Below are 22,593 nucleotides of genomic sequence, written 5' to 3'. Positions count from 1 at the left end.
ATGCAACTCCTTCAGTTTCCATGATTCTCCAAAATATATTGGATCAGAGGAACCATCCAACTAAAGATTTTCATGTTTAGATTGTATATCCATAACAGCTGGAATTCATAGCTGGTTTATTTTCTATAATAAATCAACAAATATTTATGAAATTCAAGGTTTATGTAAGGCTCTTGGCTGCGCAGTGTGTGAGATAATACTATGATTTATGGCTTTTGCTTGTTATGTTAGGCGCCAAATGCATCTGCCAATATTGTGCTCGGTCCCATGTATACAATCTCATTTGGATAAAATAGAAGACACGGTTTGGGTAAGGAAAGAATATGATATATCACTGAATGTACAAGTAGGGAGATGGCAACTGCTAAGCAAGTTATGTAGAAAATACATGCTGTCAGAATTTAGAGGAAGACAGCACTGTGGCCTTTGATAAGAAATGGTGCTATCATTTATTAAGCAATTACTTAATAAACCAGCAGTTGCTTAGTACATTATTAATGCTCATAAAACTTTTATGAGATCCGTATTAGCCCCATTTTTAGGTGAGGAAACTGAGGCTCAGCCAGATGGTCAGTTGTCACAAAGGCCACACAGCTGAACAGCAGGGAACCAGAATTCAAATCCAGATGTGTATGATTCCAGAATATCTGTGCTTGCTCACCTCTGCCCTGTTGTCACCTTTAAATTCATTGCTTGGCGGGGGTTTCACAGAGGAGGCCAGCACTGTGCAGGGTTTGGTGAACCCTGTTTCATTATGGCTCCTAATATCCACAGTTCATAGCATACGAACTGCTAGACTAACTGGAGTGTTTTAGTGGGTATAGTTGTACTATTTGCAAGCTTCTTAATGCACTCTGTTCTGCTGTGTTTGGATAGCCTTGGGGCATCCGTGACCCGGCAGATGACCAGCTTTGAGAAGTCAAAGCCTGTTTTGGGTACCTATGAACATGATAAAGACATTTTTTAAAAAATTTATTATTTTTGGCTGCGTTGGGTCTTCATTGCTGCACGTGGGCTTTCTCTAGTTGTGGCGAGGAGGGTCTACTCTTCATTGCAGTGCGTGGGCTTCTCATTGCAGTGGCTTCTCTTGTTGGGGAGCACGGGCTCTAGGCGCACAGACTTCAGTAGTTGTGGCTCATGGGCTTAGTTGCTGCACGGCCTGTGGGATCTTCCCGGACCAGAGCTCAAACCTGTGTCCCCTGCATTGGCAGGTGGATTCTTAACCACTGGGACACCAGGGAAGTCCCTGATAAAAACATTTCTTACGGTTATACATTTTGGCACTTGACAATTCTAGATTTTAGCATAGGCCCAGTAGGGCAGTAACCTATAGGGAAATTGGTCATGGATCTGGCAATTTGAGATGCATGTATAGAAGTTATACTTCTATTATAGTATCTCAGCCTGGGGGCAAATAGGGAGAAACCTGGAACAAAGTAATTTAATCTTGTTTCACTTCTGATATTTTAGAAGAGAAACCGTTTTCACCTTACTATGTGTGACGCTGCTTTAGCTGGAAATAGCATGATGGGATGGAAAGAATGCAGTTTGGGGCATCAATCACATATGGGTTAGGATCCTAACTTTGCCACATACTAGCTATGTAATCTTGGCTGCTTAATCTTTCTGAATCTTCATTCATTCATTTAACCAGCATTTACTGAGCATCTACTACATGTCAGGCCTGGTGTTGGGTGTTAACAGCATAGTGGTAAACAGGGGATACAGCTCTTGCCTTTTATGTACTTAGCATAGAGACAGATATTAAACAAAAAAAATCCATGAATAGCTTAATTTCAGTTTTTATGTGTTATAAAAAAATGTAGGTTGCTCTATGAACATGGAAGAGGGGACTCTGACTTACTTGCTGAGTCAGTGCTGTTTTAACCGAGACCTGAAAGTTTAGGGGTTTGCCATATCAGTAAGAAAGAAAGTCAGAAGAGAGCATTCTAGGCAAAGACAGCAATAGCATGTGCAAAGGTCCTGAGGTGGGAAGGGACTTGAAACCTATAAAGCCATGATTCTCAACCCTAGCAAACATATTGTCTCCTATTTATAACAAATAATTTGCAACATTTCTGTTACTGTTCTAAACTGAAACTTATAGATAATAAATGTTACCTGCCTTCACACATAATTTTAAAAAAATAGAATGTCCTACTGTATAATATAAAGAAATAAAAGGAGAGTAATTTATGGTCAAATACTTTATTCCAATATATAGATTTCCAGCATAACTACAATGGAAACATAATGAAGAAATCAAAATGTACTTGTATTTAAGAATTATTAAAATGCAACAGCTCCAAATTCAAGATGATATAGTTGAGCTGTATCAATTACTTATGTCTCTGCATTTGTCTCTATTGTGTTCACAGTGAAGATCTATTAAGATAGCAAGTATATCATTGGCATTATGCAAATAAATGTATATTACCTTCTCCTACTTTTTCAGGCACATGTTTTTTGGTTAACACATCTCTTGATTTTTCATTATGTCTTTTTTCCTACTAGACGGGGGTCATGTCTTTCCCTATGCCAGCACCTGGAAAAAGTTTACTGGAAATGACTGGAAGTTATCATTGCAAAGACTTTCCCTTTGCTGGACTTCATTGGTTTCTATAAATTTCATGAGCACTTTACGTCTGCTCTGTGGGATCAAATCTTTTGGATGTAAGAGCTCTAGTCACTCCAATATTATTATTGAGGATTAAAAAATATTAATATTGGAATGTCATTTTAATCAAGAGAAAATATCACGTTTGTCTAAAAGCTTGATGCTAGGGCAGTTTCTACCCTCTCTTGGCTCCCAGGATTAATTTGTTATTGTTCTTTGAGGATAAAATCCCTGAGTGACTTTTGAAGTCGGAAAATGCCTCTCCTGGAGCTTTCCCTGCCACCGAAGACCAAATTTCTAATGACTGAATGTAAAGAAAGACAATATTTAAAATCAGTTTTTATCAGTCGGGTTCTGTGGTTAACTTGAAAAAGATGGTCTTTGTTTCAGAAGATGAGAAAAGGGGGATGGGAGAAGGATAAGATGAAACACAACTGAACTCCCCGAAGCAGACACAGATAGAAAGGGGATCGGCCATCTTCTGGTTGCCGTTAAGTCAGCGACACCACCTTTCAGAGACAGAGAAGTGGTTGTCAGGGCAGCAGATGCTGCACGCACACTAAAGCTAACACTGAGTCCCTTATGCTCACGCCACAGTTTACTGTGAATCCACAGGGCTGAGAAGTCTAGAGAAGAAGCTAGGCCCCCAGTGGATTCAAAGCTGGGAGAGAGAAGTAGGGTTCTTATGTTCAATTCCTGTGGCTGAAAAGAGCTGTTGGCATAGACGATACATTTGGCAGAAAACTTTGGTCACAAATTCAGAAATGAAGCGTAGTAGTTGTGAGCCAGGAATGCCTCAATGGTAAGCATCTGTGAAACTTCTTAATGTCCCTTGTATCCTGGTTTATTCCTGGAAAAATTCTCTTTATGGGACAGATCAACTTGATGAAAGATAGAGGGCCAGTAGAGCTCTCATAATAAGTTACTGGTTGATGCTTAAATATTTACAAGTCTTCCCTGTGATGTTGTATTATGGTTGATACTCAGTTGCATGAGACATCGTCTTTTCATTGCTGATAAAAATCTGCTGAAATACATGTTTACCTTCTTCCTCTCTTGCTTTCCTATCCCCTCCCTCTCATATCCTGAGAGATGAATTCCAGAGAAATAAAGAGTGTTCTCTTTTCCCACCCATTAATTATCCGGTAAAGTCCAATTTGAATGTCCTTTGGAACAAGACCTTTCTCTGAAGGTTTGATGGATTGTGTTTTCCTAATGTGTAGTGACCTTAAGGCATTGACAATGAATGCTCTTTCTCTTTATCTCTTTGTACCATCTTTTATTCTGTAGGTTGTTTTTTTTTTTTTCCTGTTACAGAGTGACCCTTTACATTTACCATGGCTGCAGAAAGAAGCCCTATGTATTGATCTATTACTATGAACAAATTACTCTAAAACTTAGAAGCTTAGAACAACAAAACATATATAATCGTGGATTTTAATGGGTCTGGGATTCAGGAGTAGTTTAGCTGGGTGCTTCTGGCTCAGGGTCTCTCATGAGGTTGCAGTTAAGATGTCAGTCAGGGCTACAGTTATCTGGAGGCTCAAATGGGGCTGGCAGATCTACTTCCAGGATGGCTGGCTCACTCACTATCAAGAATGATTAGCAGGGTCTCAGGCCCTCCCTGACTTCTCTGCTTATATTTGCATGAGAAGAATGAGGCTCTCCACAGGGATGCTTTGGATGTTCTCACAGCATGGCGGCCGCTGTCCTCAGAGCCAGTAATCCCTGCCAGAGAGCAGGGATGAGTCCACAGTACCTTCTGTAACTAGTCCCAGAAGTCACAGCTGTGCTTTCATCATAGTCTCTTTATTAGGTGGGAGTCACTAAGCCCTGCCCATGCTCAAGTAGAGGGGGACTAAGCTGTACATTTGAAGGGAGGAGCATAGAATTTGTGAATACGTATTTAATCACCTTGTTCTAAATTAAACCAAGGTTTTCTGCCCTTGCCATCTAACCAGGGTGATGCTTTCATCTGTAAGAATGATTTCCACGCAGTCTGACTTCTAGCACACTTGTGAAGGGTTGGCTCATGCTGTGTCTGCCTGTTTTCACCATTTAAATGGGTGTCTTTCTCTCCCACCTCCTTTAAATTATTCAAATGCCAGATGTAGCTTTTTAGAGGGAAATATAAGATGTAGATTTAAGCACCTTGAAAGAGTAGCACCTATTGGAAAAGGCTTTTCGTAGACTAACACTTTTCGTGTCCCTATTTCTGGAATTCATTGTAGTCAGGATAAAATCATTTGCCAGTCAAACACAAAGAATTATTTTAAAAAGTCATTGACAAATTAAAATTATCATTAAATTGTGTCCCCACGCTTCGTACTACTGTAATATGACTTACAATAATGAAAAACTGTAGCTGTTGTTTTGTTTTCTTTTTGCCATGAAAACTGATATAGTTGTTTCTGTAGCTTAAATTTTTTTTGAAATCCTTAATTAGAATGTCTGTGTAGTAGGTTGTAGCAGATTCTTTGCATTGGATTTCAGTCCTTGTCTTGGGTAATGGGTAATATGCTAGAAATACTGCCCAATGTTAATGCCATCTCAGGAAGATATCTTTGTGTAGTCCCGGGTTATGTTTTCCAGCCAGCTTCACTTCAAGTCTGTACCCTTTGCTCTAGCCAAACTGAACTGCTCAGGGCTCTCAGTATGAGTCAGCTTTTGCTGCATAAGAAACCATAAAAATCTCAGTAACATACAACAATAGATATTATTTCTCACCACATGTCTGTGGGAGGCAAGGGCAGCTCTGCTGTGCTGGGGCCCTGGCTAGGGGGGCAGTAGCTCCCTAGAGTATGTTCTCCTTATGGCATTGGCAGAAATAAACAGGGCAACCCACCCACCAATCATATTTTAAACCTCTGTTCACATCATTGCCCACTGATATCCCATTGGTTGAAGCAAGTCACATGGCCAAGTCAAAATCCAAGGGATAGGGAAATTCATGAGCCTGTTGCAAGAGAACAGATGCATAATTCTATTGCAGAATAGTGAAGAATTCAGACCACTATTTCGGTTTACCACATCCTTCATACATGCCTTTTCCTTTCCATACTCAGTGCTGATTCCTGTTGTGCCCTGTTCTTATAGCCTTTCATGGATTTTCACATGCTATTCTGACTCCCCAGAACTCTCTTTCTTCCTCTGGCTCATTCAGACCCAAACTTCGAAACTCATCTCAAGAGTCAGCTCTGCCAGACCACTCATCCCTCACTGTGGTTTATTTGTTTGGCCAGTGTGTTTGTTGTTGCTACACTACATTATTCCAACTGGATGAACAGGTGGAAGATCTGAGTAACATCGCTCTCGTTTGTACTCCCTGGTCCCCAAACACATGCCTCCATCATAGCAGTTTCCCATTATATTGTAGTTGTCGGTGTACTTGTCTGTCTTCCCGCTGGACTGTTAGTTCCTTGAATGGGACTGTGCCTTTCATCTCTGCATCCTCCACAAGGAGGCTGAACAAATATTTGACAAATGAATGGATGGCTGATCCCTACCTCATTACTGTGTAAAACATGTCATTTAGCACCAAGGTAGAATATACTTTCTTGAATTGTCCTTTATTGGTTTCACCTCTGTTAATCCTGTTTCACCAGTGAGACTACATGCTCCCCACAACCCAAATTTAATGTCTGTTTTCCTTTTATTCCTCATAATACCTGTTATCTGATAGTTATTTCATGACTCATAAGAGATTTATGGTGTTAATTACCACTTGGCGAGCTTTTTGGCTGCCATTTCTCATTCAACCCTAGAGCCATGATAAAAGCAGAAGCCCATGTGGTTTAGTTCATCAATCTAAAGACATCCTGTTAATAGCCAATGACTGCCAAGTTGACAACGTCAGCATTTTCTTCAAATCATCATCATATAATTTTAGCCAGAAAAGCAGGGAGAAATTTTTAAATAGAAGTTTTGGTTATACTGGGTATATTTTATATGCATTTCCCAAATGCATAGAAAAATCCTTGGATATTTCAGTGCCCAAATTTAAGTGTGTCTAATTTAGATGTCTGTGGTAAAAAGGTCAAAGGATCTTCTGCCTATATTGCCTCTGTGTGTGGTGTGTGTGTGTGTGAGCACGTGCGCACACACAAATAATCTGGAAATAGAGAAAGAGAGAGACTCCCTTCACTTTATTTTTTATCATTTTTTCTTCCAGTTTTATTGAGATATAATTAACATACACTGTATAAGCTTAAGGCATACAGCATAATGATTTGGCTTACCTACACCATGAAATGGTTACCACAGTACGTTTAATGAGCATCCATCATCTCGTATAGATACAAAATTAAAGAAATTGGAAAAAAATGTTTTTTTCTTGTGAAAATATTTTTCTCTTAGGATTTACTCTCTTGACCATTTACATATATAATGCACAGCAGTATTAATTATTTTTATCATGTCATACTTTCCATCCCTAGTACTTATTTATCTTATAAGTGGAAGTTTGTACATTTTGATGTCCTTCATCCAATTCTCTTTTCCCCACTCCCTCCCTATCTTTTAAATGTGGAAATGTACTTTGGCATTTTCTAAATTTCTGGCCTTGAACATAAACAAGTGAAATGGAAGTATACTATGTACTAGTTTATATGATAAAACTAAAGCTGTTTATATTAGCTATGATAAACCATTTTCAGTGAATTTTTTGACATGGCTTTTAAAGCAATAAATACATTGTAATAAATAAGTATACCAAATGCATTTGTGTAGATGGGTGAAAACATACATAGAGAAGATATATTCATTAACCCTTTCCATTTTCATTGGTTCTAGATTTAACTTTGACATTAAATTATTATGTGAATATAGCAAAGCAATTTGACTTTTCTGGACTTTTTACTAGCTCGGAAAAACATGATGAAGATCTTAGATATAGGATGTATTTATCTTAATAGTGATTCTTCATGCTTATTATGAAGGGCTGTTGGCCGTAACACATTTTGTTTTAAACTCCATAGACCCTGGCCTTGTCCCAATGCCCTGACAAAACTCCCTTCTTTTCCGAGAATGGAGAGCATCACATCACTTTTCAGTTCTGTAAAGAATAAAGACCAGACCAAGCTCTAATTTAAATATCTATTTAAATACCATCAAATGGCTGAATATTCATGCTGAACCTACAATACTCATTTTTTAAGCTATAGCAATTGGCTCATTTTCCTGCTAACTTTGTATCATTTATAATTTTCCCAACAGTCAACGCTGGAAATGATATGGCGTTTGAGGAAGAGCAATCAAAACTTTGGAGCTGAAAGTGATAGATTGGCGTTTGGTCTGACATTATGTACCTATGAGGTCATAATATCAGTGGCAAAACTAGATGGACAAAACACCAGGATTCCTGGTGCCCTATTTAATCCGTGTTCTCTTTTGCTCCACCCCTGCAGTTGTGAACTGTCAACCTGCAAACAACGAGATAGGGTTAGTGTGTGTTGATGAGCTGGGTACCTCATCATCTTCTCTCCTCTCTCCTCCCTTCTCCCTCCTTCACTGCCTCCTCCCTCTGTGCTTCCCCCTGCCCTCCACTGCCCAGATGTAAGTGTGTCTAATTTAGATGTCTGTGGTCAAAAGACCTGAGGACCTCCTGCCTATATTATCATGTCTCTGAGTGATAGAAAACATGGAAGTGCAAAATATCCTGTTGTCTTGCTCTTGATCTGGTTAGTGGGTTCCTTTGGCTACTGGGTAGCCGTATTTAATGATTCAATGCGTTTTCCTCAGCTTTTCAGTGAGACCAGCACAGTGTTTATTGATGGGGTTGAGCTTTGCGGGATTCTGGTCCACCTCAGCTAGTTGTATTGCTTTGTAGCCTCCAGCAGAGGCCGACCCAGGTTTTGTGGGTCCCGAAGCTTAAACAGTTTGAGTTCCTCTTTAAGAAAAATAGTATGATTTACAAACAAAAAAAAAAAAAGGGAAAAAAAAAGGTAGGTAGAAAGGATTGAAGGAGTTCTATGCACTTAAGGGCCCATATTCAAATTCAGTCTGATACACAAAATTTGTCCTGATGTGGCCTAGACCACTCCCCAGCCGGCAGCCGCCAAAGCTATTCCAAACCATCTCTAGCTCCCCAGGCATGCCCTGTTCTCTCTCATCAGCAAGCCTTTGCGTGTGCGTTTCCATCCACCCCTTCTTTGCTTGGCTAATGCCTGCTCTTCAAGACTTAACTCCAAGGGTCAGCTCTTTTGGAAAGCGTTCTGAGATTCCCCACAGATGCCTCAATTTGACGCCCTCATATTTTGTTGTTGCAATTCTCATACCGCATTATAGCTACTCGTTTGTCTGTTTTCTCTACTGCATGGTGACCTGTGACAGGCAGGAAGGATGCTTTTGACTCTGAATTCTCAGCATCTGATATTAGGACTGGACTGGGAGTTTGCCTTCGGTTTGCTCCTCTCCCTCCTTTAGCTGTGCGTCACCGTGTTTCCAGGCTCCTTTGTCCTCTGCTCCTGAGCAGGTTCAGCCAATGGGAGGCACTGCGGAGGATTAGAGGGTAAGAGGAGAAGAGTCAGACTCTTTCTCCTCTTAGCCCCACCCCTGCCTCCTCTGCCACTCCAGCTGTGGCTACAGCCCCTGTGTGGCTCCTGCTTCCACTGGAGCATCTGTCACTCTCATTCTAGATCCTACCAGAAGGCTCCAGACACACCATTTCCTCTCTTGGTCCCTGCACACCTAGGGGTGATAGTTGCTTCCTGCTGTTGCTAATGTTATGGGTTGCCTCATCATTTCTATTTGGCTTCTCAGTCCTTCTGTCACCCATGTAACCAAATCCCTGTATTAAATTCCCTTTGCCTGAAAGATCTAGAGTGGTTTACCTTTCCCTGGCTGAGCCCTGAATTATAGAGGCATACTAGATGGCTAGTTGTTTTATGAAAAAGGCAATAGGGAGAGAGACCCTTAGCAATGGTTTGCAAAGATTCTTTTACATTTAAAACCAATATGTATTTTGCAGTCTTGGCCACCATAGCACAAAATGTGGAGCTGCACATGCTGGTACTAATCCTATGGGCCAAGCATGTAAAAATAGCAGAGCCTGGAAAAGGACATAAAATACTTGTTGGATTGAGTCCAATTAATCTGCCACCTTGTAGCTAGGTACTTGATCCAGTACCTTGTACCTAGCAGGCATTCAAGCATATATTGAATGAAAAACAGACTCTACTTGGAATTTATCACCAGCCATTTCCCAGGCAACAGACAATGTAATAACACAGCTGAAGCCTTGTCTCACATTTTCTGCGGCTTCTTGGTAGAATTACAATGAAAACATTACCCAGGCCTTGCATATCTGCCTGGGCATAAATTCTGAGAGTTGCTCAGAATGTCTGGAATAAAGAGGGAATGTCTCTGCTCCATGGAGTAGCATAAGACTCCAGCCTGAGTGCTTGGTGTGGTCATGGGACCATAGAAATGTGTAAAATCTTCCCACTCAGAGGCCAACAGGCCAAAGAAAATAGGAAACTGATAACCAAAGGCCAGATCCTGGGCAAATCATCAGTGTGAGCAGGATAAATCCTATTAAAATCAACCCCAAGTATTGCTCAGAGCAGAGGGCAAGTGTGTAAACCAAGGGAAGTAAGTTGAGGAAATACGATAACCACAGGGCTGATTTCTGAGTGTGGGACCAGAGAAAATGTGCAGATTGATTGGACAGGCAGTTCAGGAAGCCATGACTACAGCAAACAAGACAAACTCAGCCTCTAAGTCCAGCTTGGGATGGAGAGGCTGGGAGTGTTGTGGTTAAGTGTATAGGCCTCAGAATCAACCTGCCTATGTTGAAATCTTGGCTCTGCTACTTACTAGCTAAGGACAAATGACTTAACCTCTCTGAATCACAGGCCTCTTTTAGGGTTAAGAGTATTGCCTGCCATCTTGGTTCTTGTGAAGACTAAGTGAGTTGTTTTTTTTTAAACATCTTTATTGAAGTATAATTGCTTCACAATGGTGTGTTAGTTTCTGCTTTATAACAAAGTGAATCAGCTACACATATACACACGTTCCCATATCTCCTCCCTCCTGCATCTCCCTCCCTCCTACCCTCCCCATCCCACCCCCCCAGGCGGTCACAAAGCACTGAGCTGATCTCCCTGTGCTATGCTGCTGCTTCCCACTAGCTATCTATTTTACATTTGGTAGTGTATATATGTCCATGACACTCTCTCACCCTGTCACATCTCACCCCTCCCCCTCCCCATATCCTCAAGTCCATTCTTTAGTAGGTCTGTGTCTTTATTCCCATCTTGCCACTAGGTTCTTCATGACCTTTTTTTTTTTTTTTTCCTTAGATTCCATATATATGTGTTAGCATACTGTATTTGTTTTTCTCTTTCTGACTTACTTCACTCTGTATGACAGACTCTAACTCCATCCACCTCATTACAAATACCTCCATTTCATTTCTTTTTATGGCTGAGTAATATTCCATTGTATATATGTGCCACATCTTCTTTATCCATTCATCCGATGATAGACACTTAGGTTGCTTCCATGTCCTGGCTATTGTAAATAGAGCTGCAATGAACATTTTGGTACATGACTCTTTTTGAATTATGGTTTACTAAGTGAGTTTATACATGTAAAGCATCTAGCATTCAAAACCTGGTGAGGCCATTTATAGGAATAGCTGATACACCAACTGGTCACATTCTTGGTTTGTCAAAATCTGCAATCAGACCTTGTATTTCATTCATTCATCATATTTCTTGAGTGACTAATATGTGCCTGGTACTAGGAATATAATGATGAACTAGAACAAACATGTCTCTGCCTTAGTAGATCTGTAAAAGAAAAGTGGAGGGTCAGTGTTAGATTAGTAGTAAGGGAGAATCAGGTAGCCCTGATGTAGTTTCTAATGAGACTTTTTTTTTTTTTTTTTTAATTTTTAGCTGTGTTGGGTCTTTGTTCCTGTGCGAGGGCTTTCTCTAGTTGCGGCGAGCGGGGGCCACTCTTCATCGCGGTGCGCGGGCCTCTCACTATCGTGGCTTCTCTTGTTGCGGAGCACAAGCTCCAGACGCACAGGCTCAGTAGTTGTGGTGCACGGGCTTAGTTGCTCCGCGGCATGTGGGACCTTCCCAGACCAGGGCTCGAACCCGTGTCCCCTGCATTGGCAGGCAGATTCTCAACCACTGTGCCACCAGGGAAGCCCTCTAATGAGACTTTTAAAAAAGAAAGAATATGACAAATATACCACTCTACTGAGGGATGTTGATCATGGCGGAGGCCATGCAAGTGTAGGGGGTGGGGATATTCGGGAACTCTCTCTACTTTCTGTTCAGTATTGCTGTGAACCTACGACTGCTCTAAAAAAGTAAAGTCTATTTTAAAAGTTTCAAAAAAGAAAGAAAGAAGAGAGTAAGATCTTAAAATTTTAATGAGAGTAAGATCTAAGAGAGTAGATCATAAAAATTCTCATTAAAAAAAGAAAAAAGAATGAACAAATAAATAATAGAAAAGATTTTATTCTATTCTAAATATTTTTGGTAACTCCACAGAAAACTAAGGATATTTTAATCTTAGCTAAATCATATTTTTGGTATGTTAGATCTTCATTTATATCAGCTATGCTCAATTTTTTAAAAAATTTTATTTATTTATTTTTGGCTGCATTGGGTCTTCGTTGCTGCGCGCAGGCTTTCTCTAGTTGCAGCAAGCAGGGGCTACTCTTCGTTGTGGTGCGCGGGCTTCTTATTGCAGTGGCTTCTCTTGTTGTGGAACACGGGTTCTGGGCACACGGGCTTCTGTAGTTGTTGCACGTGGGTTCAGTAATTGTGGCTTGCGGGCTCTAGAGCGCAGGCTCAGTAGTTGTGGCGCCCGGGCTTAGTTGCTCCACGGCATGTGGGATCTTCCCGGACCAGGGCTCAAACCCGTGTCCCCTGCATTGGCAGATGTACTCTCAACCACTGCGCCACCTGGGAAGCCCTATGCTCATTTTTTAAGAAATGACAGAAACGTAAATTTAATTGGAGTCCACGATATTCATCTCTAAATGACTCTAGTAGTTAATATTGCCACATAAGGAACTTGTCAGAAAAAAAGTTTTCACAAAAGCCAGGCATGTGAAAGTAAAAGCAGAGTTCCAGCCTAAAGATTTTTTTTTTTTTGATCCTTCAAAGGTCATGCTTGCTTTTTACCAGTCAGCTGCATTTTGGTGTAGACATTCAGTCATTCTATTAGCCTTCCAGTATTTACTGGACACCTACTATGTGTGAGATTGTGCTTGGGTCTGACACTAGAGCAATAAATAAGGCACGATCCCTGCAGTCATCAGGCTCATGGTGCCGGGCAAGATGAACATGAGAACAAACAATGCCATGGGATAAGTGCCAAAGGAGGCACAGATAATACGGAAGCAAATCATTCATTCATTCATTCATTTGTTCATTCAATAAATATTTGTGGGTTAGGTACTATGTGGAAGGCACCATAGAAATGTTGGGGATATAGCCATGATTGAGATAGATAATCCTTGCCCCTTTGAATTTGTTGTGCTTCTGCCTGTTGTGGTTGTAAAGAAGCTTTGAGTTGAGTCTTTAAGAATGAAGAGTATTTATGGAGACACCCAAGGTGGAAAGGGTATTTCAGGAGGGAATATCCTGTGAACTCAGGAGTTCCCATGTCTTTTGCGGAAAAGATGCTGGTACTTAGCTCTGGTGACCCCATCTCAGCACCAAATGGCCCCACCTTGGACCCCCACAAAAGAGATGTATGAGGGAGCCCTTATTATGGGCGATGACTGCATTTTGTCTGTAAAGAATGACTATGCCCAGACTTTATTGTCATTTCATGGACAGTCACAGGCTGACATTTTAGAACATTTTATTTCCTTCCTTTTAATTACAGCCTACGAGGCTTATCAAAAGTATATCCAGTTCTATTCTTAGAGATCTGAGGTCTCTAAACTTAGCCTTCAATTTCAGTCCTCATCTTAGGTACTTAAATAGTGTTTTGTTTGTTTTTTTTAACTCTATTTATGTATGTATGTATGTATATATGTATTTATTTTTGGCTGCTTTGGGTCTTCATTTTTGTGTGGGCTTTCTCTAGTTGGGGTGAGTGGGGGCTACTCTTTGTTGGGGTGCGCAGGCTTCTCATTGCGGTGGCTTCTCTTGTTGCAGAGCACGGGCTCTAGGCTTGCGGGCTGCCGTAGTTGTGGCACACGGGCTCAGTAGTTGTGGCTCACAGGCTCTGGAGCACAGGCTCAGTAGTTGTGGTGCACGGGCTTAGTTGCTCCATGGTGTGTGGGATCTTCCCGGACCAGGGCTCGAACCCATGTTCCCTGCATTGGCAGGCGGATTCTCAACCACTGGGCCACCAGGGAAGTCCCTTAAATGGTGTTTTTTAACATGTTTTTTTCATTCCAAAAAAAAAATTTATCGGTTGTCATGGACCTGAGTATTCCTTCAGTCTGAGAAACACAAGTGAAGACATAGACAAATATTGATCTATTAGCCTACATGTAGTTGGAACATTTCATAACTTCAAGGATAAGGAAATCTAAAATTCTCTGTTAATATATAACTATATCCTTAAAAGCTTTCTTTTTTTTTTTTTTTTTCTTTTAAGGCATCTTGAGGGGCTGGAATATTCTTTTGAGGACCTTCCTCTCTTACTTTGACTTGTATTGCAGATAATAACAAATGCCACTTGCTTTTCTCTACATAATTAGAAAATTAAAACAACCAGACGTTCTACACCCCAGTCTTCCCCACCTTTTGCTTTCTTTGTGAATAAGCAAAGGATAGGTCAGGAAACTCTTATCAGGGGCTTATTCCCAAGGATACTGTCCTGGATGTCCTCTTCAGCCTACGTCTTCCGCTTGTGGAGAATCCGCGAGAAGCCATGTCCTTACCGTTGATCCTTAGGTACTGTAAGGTCACGGGAGGCCTCTGAGTAACTGCATTTAATCATGCAGCCTACTGTTAGTCATCGGTGTATTTTCTTGTGTTCTAATTCTTTAAAAATCAGTGGTTCCCTGTGGGGAAAGCAACTCCAACTCTCACAGAAGAAGAGGCTATTTCTGCTAAATTTCCAGATGCACGTTAGGACACAATTGTTCGCAAGTGAGGGAGCATCTACCTCCTATTAAAAAAAGTACTCACAGGACTTCTCTGGTGGCACAGTGGTTAAGAATCCGCCTGCCAATGCAGGGGACACAGGTTTGAGCCCTGGTTCGGGAAGATCCCACATGCTGCGGAGCAACTAAGCCCGTGTGCCACAACTACTGAAGCCCGCACGCCTAGAGCCCGTGCTCCGCAGCAAGAGAAGCCACTGCAATGAGAATCCCACACACCACAACGAAGCATAGCCTCCGCTCGCCACAACTAGAGAAAGCCCGCACGCAGCAACGAAGACCCAACATAGCCAAAAATAAAATAAATAAATAAAAAGCAAAAAAACAAAAGTACTCACTCCAATTATTACCCAGTTAGCTAAACTAGTAGCTATTTGAGCAACGCCCGGTAGACGTACTTATGGTGATTTTCTGTCTGAACAACTTGATTTAGCAATTGAGCATTTGGTATTGGCTTGTCTGAGTAAGTTACGTGATTTTTAAACTCAGATGTGATTGTAGTTTTACTTTTGAGAAATAACTCTCTTCCTGTCAGTTCCTAGGAGAATAGTGAGTCTCGGAACAGGAGGTCAGAGGCTCAGTGGTCAGTGCCCTGCCCTCTTCCTGCAGTACTGGTCTTTTGTGAGCTCAGAAAACACCACCAAGGCCACAAGCAATAGACATGGATGTTAGGGAAGCATTGAGGTGGATGGAGCAGCCCTGAGGACCGCTAACAAGGAAGAAGGGCTTTTTTAAAGGTGACAGGTATACCTTGACCCCAAGAGGTGGTCAACAAGGAACACAGCAGACATCAAAACTTCAAACGAAAGGACAATCAGTATATGTGCAGTGTAGAAAAAAAAGTGCTATTCCCAGAGCAAATACTACATCAATACCTTTCTTTCTGGAAGTTACAAACCAAGATGTTAAAAGTGATTATTTTCTAGGACTGGAGTCCTTGCTTTTTGTATCTTCTAATTTGCCTACAGTGAATATGTATTGCACTTAGAAGGGAAAAAAAAGTTATTTGTAACTTTAAACACTTTAGATCATTTGCATGCCTGCTGCCTATCAAATTGATTACTTTCCTTTATTTATGTTCCCTCCTAGGCTTTGCCAGTTCACACATAATTTCTTTGTAATTACGAAGAGATGTAGTTCTGCATTCTATTATTTCAAAGTATTGTTGTACATGAAAAACAGATACTAGAGACTTTCTGTGTTGCGAGCCAGGGTAACCCAGACCCCAGTCTGATGCTCCTCTCTGTCTGACGAATCGGGCCTCAATATAGCATGCTGTCACCTGTTCAGCAGTCTTGTGATAGGACCCATTTGGACGATGAGGTGTCAGAGCATGTATTTCTCTGTTTTTCTGCCTGTAAAAATGTATAGTTTGTGAACAACACCGTAAATTATTTGGAATAAGAAGTTTGTTCAGTGGAAAAGAAACATGAATAGGTTTAGATTTTTATGGGGCTGAATCAGCCAAATCAAACACAGGCTTTCCTGAAGCTTCCAAGTTTTTAATGGAAACTCACGCTCTTTAGAACTTTGCTGCCTAATTATAATTCATGCCTTTTGCAGATACATTACAGGGTGGACCAAAAGGAAAATGTTAGATATGTCCACTTGTGATTTCTATTGTGTTACTCGTGGGGTGCCAACTGCATACGTCCAATGGCCTGGTGCGTGCAAAGACACAGGCCAGATCCCTGCAGGCTGAGCCACTTCAGTGGGAGGGAGGACGATAAACTTGCAGTATTACAAATACAGAGGACAAGCTCAGATACAGAGCCAGCCTTCTGTATGTGGTTGTGCAGAAGTCACCAGTGTCAGGATTCAATTTAAAAGTCCCATGATAACCATAGCCCTAAATCAACCCTCATCATTGTCTTCATCAGCGATGTCCTTTCGAAACCCAGAAAAACAGAGCCACCCAGATTTCATTTTAAGCAGAACTTTCTTTTCTTTTCTTTTCTTTCTTTCTTTCTTTTTTCTTCTTTTTTTCAATAGGTTTAACTGGTGTGAAGGGAGATAAAGGAAATCCAGGCATTGGAACTCAAGGTCCAAGAGGCCCCCCTGGGCCAGCAGGTAACTCTTCCTACCTAACAGGAAACTGCAAGATGGAAATCCTAAATCTTTATATTCACTTGACATTGCAGGTGAGGCAAATGGCCATATTACATCCTTGTGTCCAACTGGAATGGCTATATTTCTCGTTCCTTTCATTGGAAGGCCAGTTTGTTAGTAATGAACCTCCCAATACACAAGCCCCCAAAGACACAGCATATTCTGGGATCTTATTGGTTGCATGAGTTAGGCTGGGCTAGGCTATGCTGTAGTAACAAATCAATCCCCAGTGCTTAGTGGATTGATACTTACCCAAAGTTTCATGTGGGTAGGGTAACTTTCCCCCCATTTTGGAACAAAAGGCCTTGAGGAGAAAGATAAAGGAGGCACATCAACTTCCTGAATGCAGGATGAAAGATGTCATTTCCAGTCATATTTCACTGGCTGAAACTAGTCATATAGCCCCAGCCGACCTGTAAGGGTGTCTGAAAATCTAGGGGAACACATGGATATTTGATGAACACTCGTAGTTTCTGCCACCATGGTCATCTTACTGAATGAGTTTTGTGTATTTTACTATGTGCTTTTAGAATGGCCTCCAGATGATCATACTCTTTTATTAAAGTTATGAGTTTACAATCCTATTGTATATTTACAATCCCCGTCTTAGCCATATTGAATCAAATGACTTACCGATTTTTCTTTCCAACCTAATGATGATTTTGGAAAATACTTTTTGTAGGAGAGATTCCTAATGCAATGGATTCACTTTGAGTATAAATACTCCTGTTGTTAGAGATTGTATGAGGAACTGATCTAGCTCGTGCCTTACACAGAATGAGTGGTTGGTGAATGTTAATTGAACGGAACTGAATGCATCTGAGAGTCACAATGCTTTTCAAATATAAGGTGATACGTGTTCCTAATTTTCATTTTGTTTCTAGTTGAAGAGTTTCATTTCTAGTTGAAAAAGGCCTTATAAACACTGTTGGAATCCAGGCCTAAAGCAAAACAAAACAAATGCATCAACCAGAAAAATTCCAGACTGACATACTTCTTAAATTCACAAAAATTTTAATGCCCCTCTCACTTTCATTCAATGTAAGTTCTCAACTGATTCAAGCTAGCCTAAAGAAATTTTGGATTCGTATATTGGGTCCAATTTCAGAATTCTCATTTTTCTCCTCCAGTATAATTTCTTTCAGATTTAGACTAATTTATTCCAATTATCTGGGGCCATAAACCAGTATAAGTTATAAGGTTGAGATCAAGTGTGTGCACATGTATGTGTGTGTGCACATGTATGTGTGTGTGCACATGTATGTGTGTGTGTGTGTGTGCATGCCCATACACTGAATTCATAAGGAACCTGCATTGGGAAACAGAAGCTCCATAAAGAAAACAAGGTTGACAGTGGTATGCTCCTTTCTCTTTCATAGCCAAGAGGTGATAAAAAAAGACTACATTTTTCTGGTTTCCTGAGCTGATTGAAAGCATTGACCTCCAGGAGAACATGTGATTGCAGTATGATCCTCTGTCCAGGAATAGAACTCAATGAGTAGAGAGAGGCAGATCACCCTAGTTGTTAAGATGTGTAATATGGCTTCTTGTAAGCATTAGTTTACTTCTTGGTAGTCTGAAAACTCACCCTGTGATGATAAAAGACCAACTGTTTTCATTGGTGGGTACTTCGTAGGTCCTTCCGGGGAAAGTCGGCCAGGAAGCCCTGGACCCCCTGGCTCTCCTGGACCAAGGGGTCCACCAGGTCACTTGGGGGTGCCTGGACCACAAGGTCCTTCTGGCCAGCCTGGATACTGCGACCCCTCTTCATGTTCTGCCTACAACGTAGGAGGTAAGTGGCAGCCCTTGTGGGCTTTGAGCAATGTCTTACTATGCTTAGTATCATAATGGTGAGGGTGCTATAAAAGCAGACCTATTATGGGCAGGAAGCAGAGCTTGAATTGCTCACTACCTTTTAAATTATCCAGAGGCATCTTCTGTAAAGTACAAATTAATATAGAGGTTACCCCTGAAGAGGAAGTTTAAAATAATACCACATCTAAGTCTTCCTTGCTTCCAAATGACGATCCACACAGATTTGGCCTCTGACCTCATATCTGATCATTGAGGGACATGTTTGAACATTCTTTGGGGCCTCTCATTCTGTGTTATTTCTGTGGTGTGGCCATGATGCCCTCTAAAGTTTTACTCCTGTTTTGGGGAAACCTCAAACTTAGAACTTTCCCCGTAATTAGGAGGGCCCTGGAGATACTGTTGGGTGACATCCTGCCCACCGCATGCATTTTAGGTCACCAAGGATTATTTTAAGAAACAAGAGTGGCCATGCTGTCCTTGCCTCTTACTAACTACTAGACTGAGATTTCGAAAAGATTATGCTTCCTGAAAACATCTGTGGTCTGCATGCTGGAGGGTTGTGTAATGGGACATTTTCTAATATAGTCACACTTGGAAGCATCAAGAGAGAGGTTCAAAGACTGCTTTCGGGCAATGAACTTATTAGCCAATGAATTTAAATTTTCTGCTTTAGAAGAAATTTAACCTTATTTGCCAGAGGGACTGGTCAAAGTTTTGCTGATGTGTTTTTCTCTGTTCATCTCTTCCCTCCCCGTTCTCTCAAATTTCCCTGTCCCTTATTAAGATCTGATCCCTTACAATGATTACCAGCACTGATGTGGAACTCCTCCACTGATTACATTGGCCTGGGCAATTGGCTGCAGATACAGAACTGTCCTGTTGACCACCACCACCCATCCCCTGCCCCTAACAATGGGCACTCTGTTTCCCTGCCTCACCTGCTTCCCTGCCTGCCCACTGTCACATTTCTTGCCCTCCCTGCTCCAAACACATACAATGATAAGACTGGAACTTAACCAAATCACATGTGTCAGTTGTTATAGAAACTGACTGAGCGTAAGTATAAGATTGTCTACCAAGAATTATCCCAAGCTTCCTTAGGTGAAGGCCCAGGAATAGCTACTTAAATGTGTCTTCTCCTCTTTCCTGTAGCCACACAAATTGCTGGGCATCTTTCTCCCTCACCACCCTACTATCCATTCTTCCTCTGATCACCTCCCCTCACTACTGTCCCCTGGTGTTGGAATTCTAACATGAGATTGGTTTTTAAAATTTATTTTCTTTCATCATTCTGCTGATATTTCAGGGTTTCTTTTGTAAATAAAACATGTAATATTTAAGCAGTTGGCTGTGATTCTAGTTTCCTAACAATTTCTGCAGTATACCTGTGCCTTCCCTCTTTCACTAACCGTCTGAAACCTCCTGGGAAAGGTGCAAGCAGTGTGGTTGGTAAAGGTAGCTACTACTTTCTACCCAAGCAGGATATCTCTGTACTTTAGAGACTATGTCTCTATGGACCCATATAAGGGGAGGATATCAATTTATGGTTCCTGGGTTCTATCAAGTCCCCACCCCCACTCTTCCTCTCTAGCTCCCCATCCTGATCAGCCAGAATTCACCCCTGTCCAAGATGAGCTGGAAGCCATGGAGCTGTGGGGCTCTGGGATTTGATAGTCTCAGGAGAACTTGGAGGACCAACCGCAAAAGCTCCTAAGGCAACTTACTCAAGAAGAATGTCGTTATGTGGTTTGTATGCTACCTTTGGGGGGGGCTCATTTCACCAGCCTACATCTCCTCCTTGGATATTGTTAATAATATTGTTATATTAACAAAAAGTATGTTTTAAAAAATTCCCCTTAATCCATGACACCATAGGATTGATTTCTCTTTGTTGTTTTAACGGCATGCTCAAAGAAAAATTGGCCAAGAAGTTTGAACTCTGGAATCTTTTCTGTGTTAGATGATCTCAAGTCCTAAAATGCAACAAGACAGATATGACTGTCTTTGAGGAAAATGGGGTCCCAGCAGAACAGGAATTCAAAGGGACTCGAAGATTATGCTGTTTATCCTTATCCCCTCTAGGAATGACCTTGCTGAAAAGAAAGAAGGGACATGATTGGAGAAACTACCTCTTGCTAAATTGATCTGTCCAACTCTGAGATCACTTGGTAACTAGCTTCACTGGTATCCAAGAATATGTGTTAGAATATAACCTTTCTGAATTTGGTGATTGTAAAAATAGATTTAGTTTTTTCAGTGGCTTTTGACATGTAAAATAATGACTTTCCACTGATTCTGATGGAAAAAGATCCAATTTTGATGAACAATTTATCCAGCAGTATGTTCCAGAGCTTGCCCTCCTTAACCACATGGATTACTTTGTACATGCAGATATATTTTTGCAAACCTATTTCCATTCTTTTTTTTAAGCAAATAAAATTTTAAAACAATGTATGTGGATTGTTTTTATTTTATTCCATTTCTATATGTCACCTTAAACTTTTGTAGTCTTGGCTTAGGTTTAACCAGAAAAACGACAGCTGCCTACCTTTAGACACTCATTCAAACATTCATTCATTCATTCATTCTGAGTATGGTAGGACACTTAACAGAAAAAGGCAGTTGACTTGAGCCTAATGGACTGACAGAATTCTATTATTCATTTATAACCTACCAGACAGCAATGACTGTGAAAATGTAAGACTGATGCTAAATAAAGGTTTGCCTAAAGAACTTATCTTTTGGTTTTAAGAAAAGCCTGAAAAACTCTAGAAGACAAAGAAATGAGGTTGACTCTAATAGATTCTAATTTCTAAACTATAATTTGTCTTTTGCTCATAAAGGAAAACACTAGGTGTTTGAAAAAGATTTGGGTTCTATTAATTGTTTGTTGAAAATAGAAATGAAAGAGAACCATAAACTGAACGTATATTCCTTTTCCTCTGTAGCCTCTCCCTAATAACAGGTAATTGTCAGAGGTAGGGATGGGGTCATTTATCACCAGAAGCTGGATTCTTCCTGGATCAGGAAGGTCTCTTGAACTTCTTTGGGTCCCCTCACCACACAGGTTGGTTTAAGACCTTCCCATCCAAAGTATTCAAACAAAAGGGTCTATGTGTGCCTTTGGGGATCCAGGTAAACATATATATATTTTTTGCTGCCTTTGCAAGAAATGAAAGAAGACAGAGAGCAGATAACCAACAGTGGTTCCCTTTTAGTTATGGCACATGCTTCCACATGTAGAAAGCAGGACTAATGAGGCGGAAAGCTTGCACAAGATTGAATGATGTGACCCAGAATCACCTGAGAGAACTCTTTAAATGACTGGGGTGTGTCAGTAGTCATAGCATTCCCTTGTATCTGAGATTTCTTGGTCTTCAACAAGTGAGTAGAGAGGATATTCTGTATGTGTTAGTGTTTGGCCCTTGGAAATGCAAAGACTACTTATGTCACTCAGAAGACCTTCAAAGTTTGATATAAATGGTGAAGTATAAACCACTAGAATGGTTTATACCATTGATATGTATAAACCATTCATATCATTCTTTTTTTTAAAAATATATTTGTTTATTTATTTATTTTTGGCTGCGTTAGGTCTTCATTGCTGTGCACTGGCTTTCTTTAGTTGCGGCGAGCGGGGGGCTACTGTTTGTTGTGGTGCGCGGGCTTCTCATTGTGGTGGCTTCTCTTGTTGCGGAGCACAGGCTTTACGGGCATGGGATTCAGTAGTTGTGGCACACGGGCTCAGTAGTTGTGGCTCACGGGCTCTAGAGTGCAGGCTCAGTAGTTGTGGTGCATGGGCTTAATTGCTCTGTGGCATGTGGAATCTTCCCGGACCAGGGATGGAACCCATGTCCCCTGCATTGGCAGGCAGATTCTTAACCACTGCGCCACCAGTGACGTCCCCATATCATTCTTGAGTTGTGCAGATACACTTGGCTTTGATTTTACTTGGTGACCTAAATTT

General features: G+C 41.0%; 1 protein-coding gene across 5 annotated transcripts in view; it reads left to right on the top strand.

Annotated features, from left to right (window-relative positions):
- The window catches only part of COL14A1 (collagen type XIV alpha 1 chain), a 242,075-nt gene extending 220,995 nt beyond the window's left edge, over positions 1 to 21,080 (top strand). For 3 of the 5 annotated variants that reach the window (XM_082364190.1, XM_082364191.1, XM_082364189.1), the window contains exons 46-48: positions 16,695 to 16,772; positions 18,448 to 18,603; positions 20,218 to 21,080. In XM_082364190.1, coding sequence (XP_082220316.1) covers positions 16,695 to 16,772; positions 18,448 to 18,603; positions 20,218 to 20,297 — 314 coding nt within the window. In that variant the 3' untranslated portion in view covers positions 20,298 to 21,080. Of the gene's footprint in view, positions 1 to 16,694; positions 16,773 to 18,447; positions 18,604 to 19,410 lie in introns of all 5 variants that reach the window. The other 2 variants (XM_082364193.1, XM_082364192.1) reach the window with 1 other exon arrangement.
- The last annotated feature ends 1,513 nt before the right edge of the window (positions 21,081 to 22,593 follow it).

This window comes from Balaenoptera borealis (assembly GCF_965194805.1).
Source record: "Balaenoptera borealis genome assembly, chromosome: 17".
Taxonomy (NCBI): domain Eukaryota; kingdom Metazoa; phylum Chordata; class Mammalia; order Artiodactyla; family Balaenopteridae; genus Balaenoptera; species Balaenoptera borealis.
This window is presented reverse-complemented; position numbering and strand designations above follow the sequence as displayed.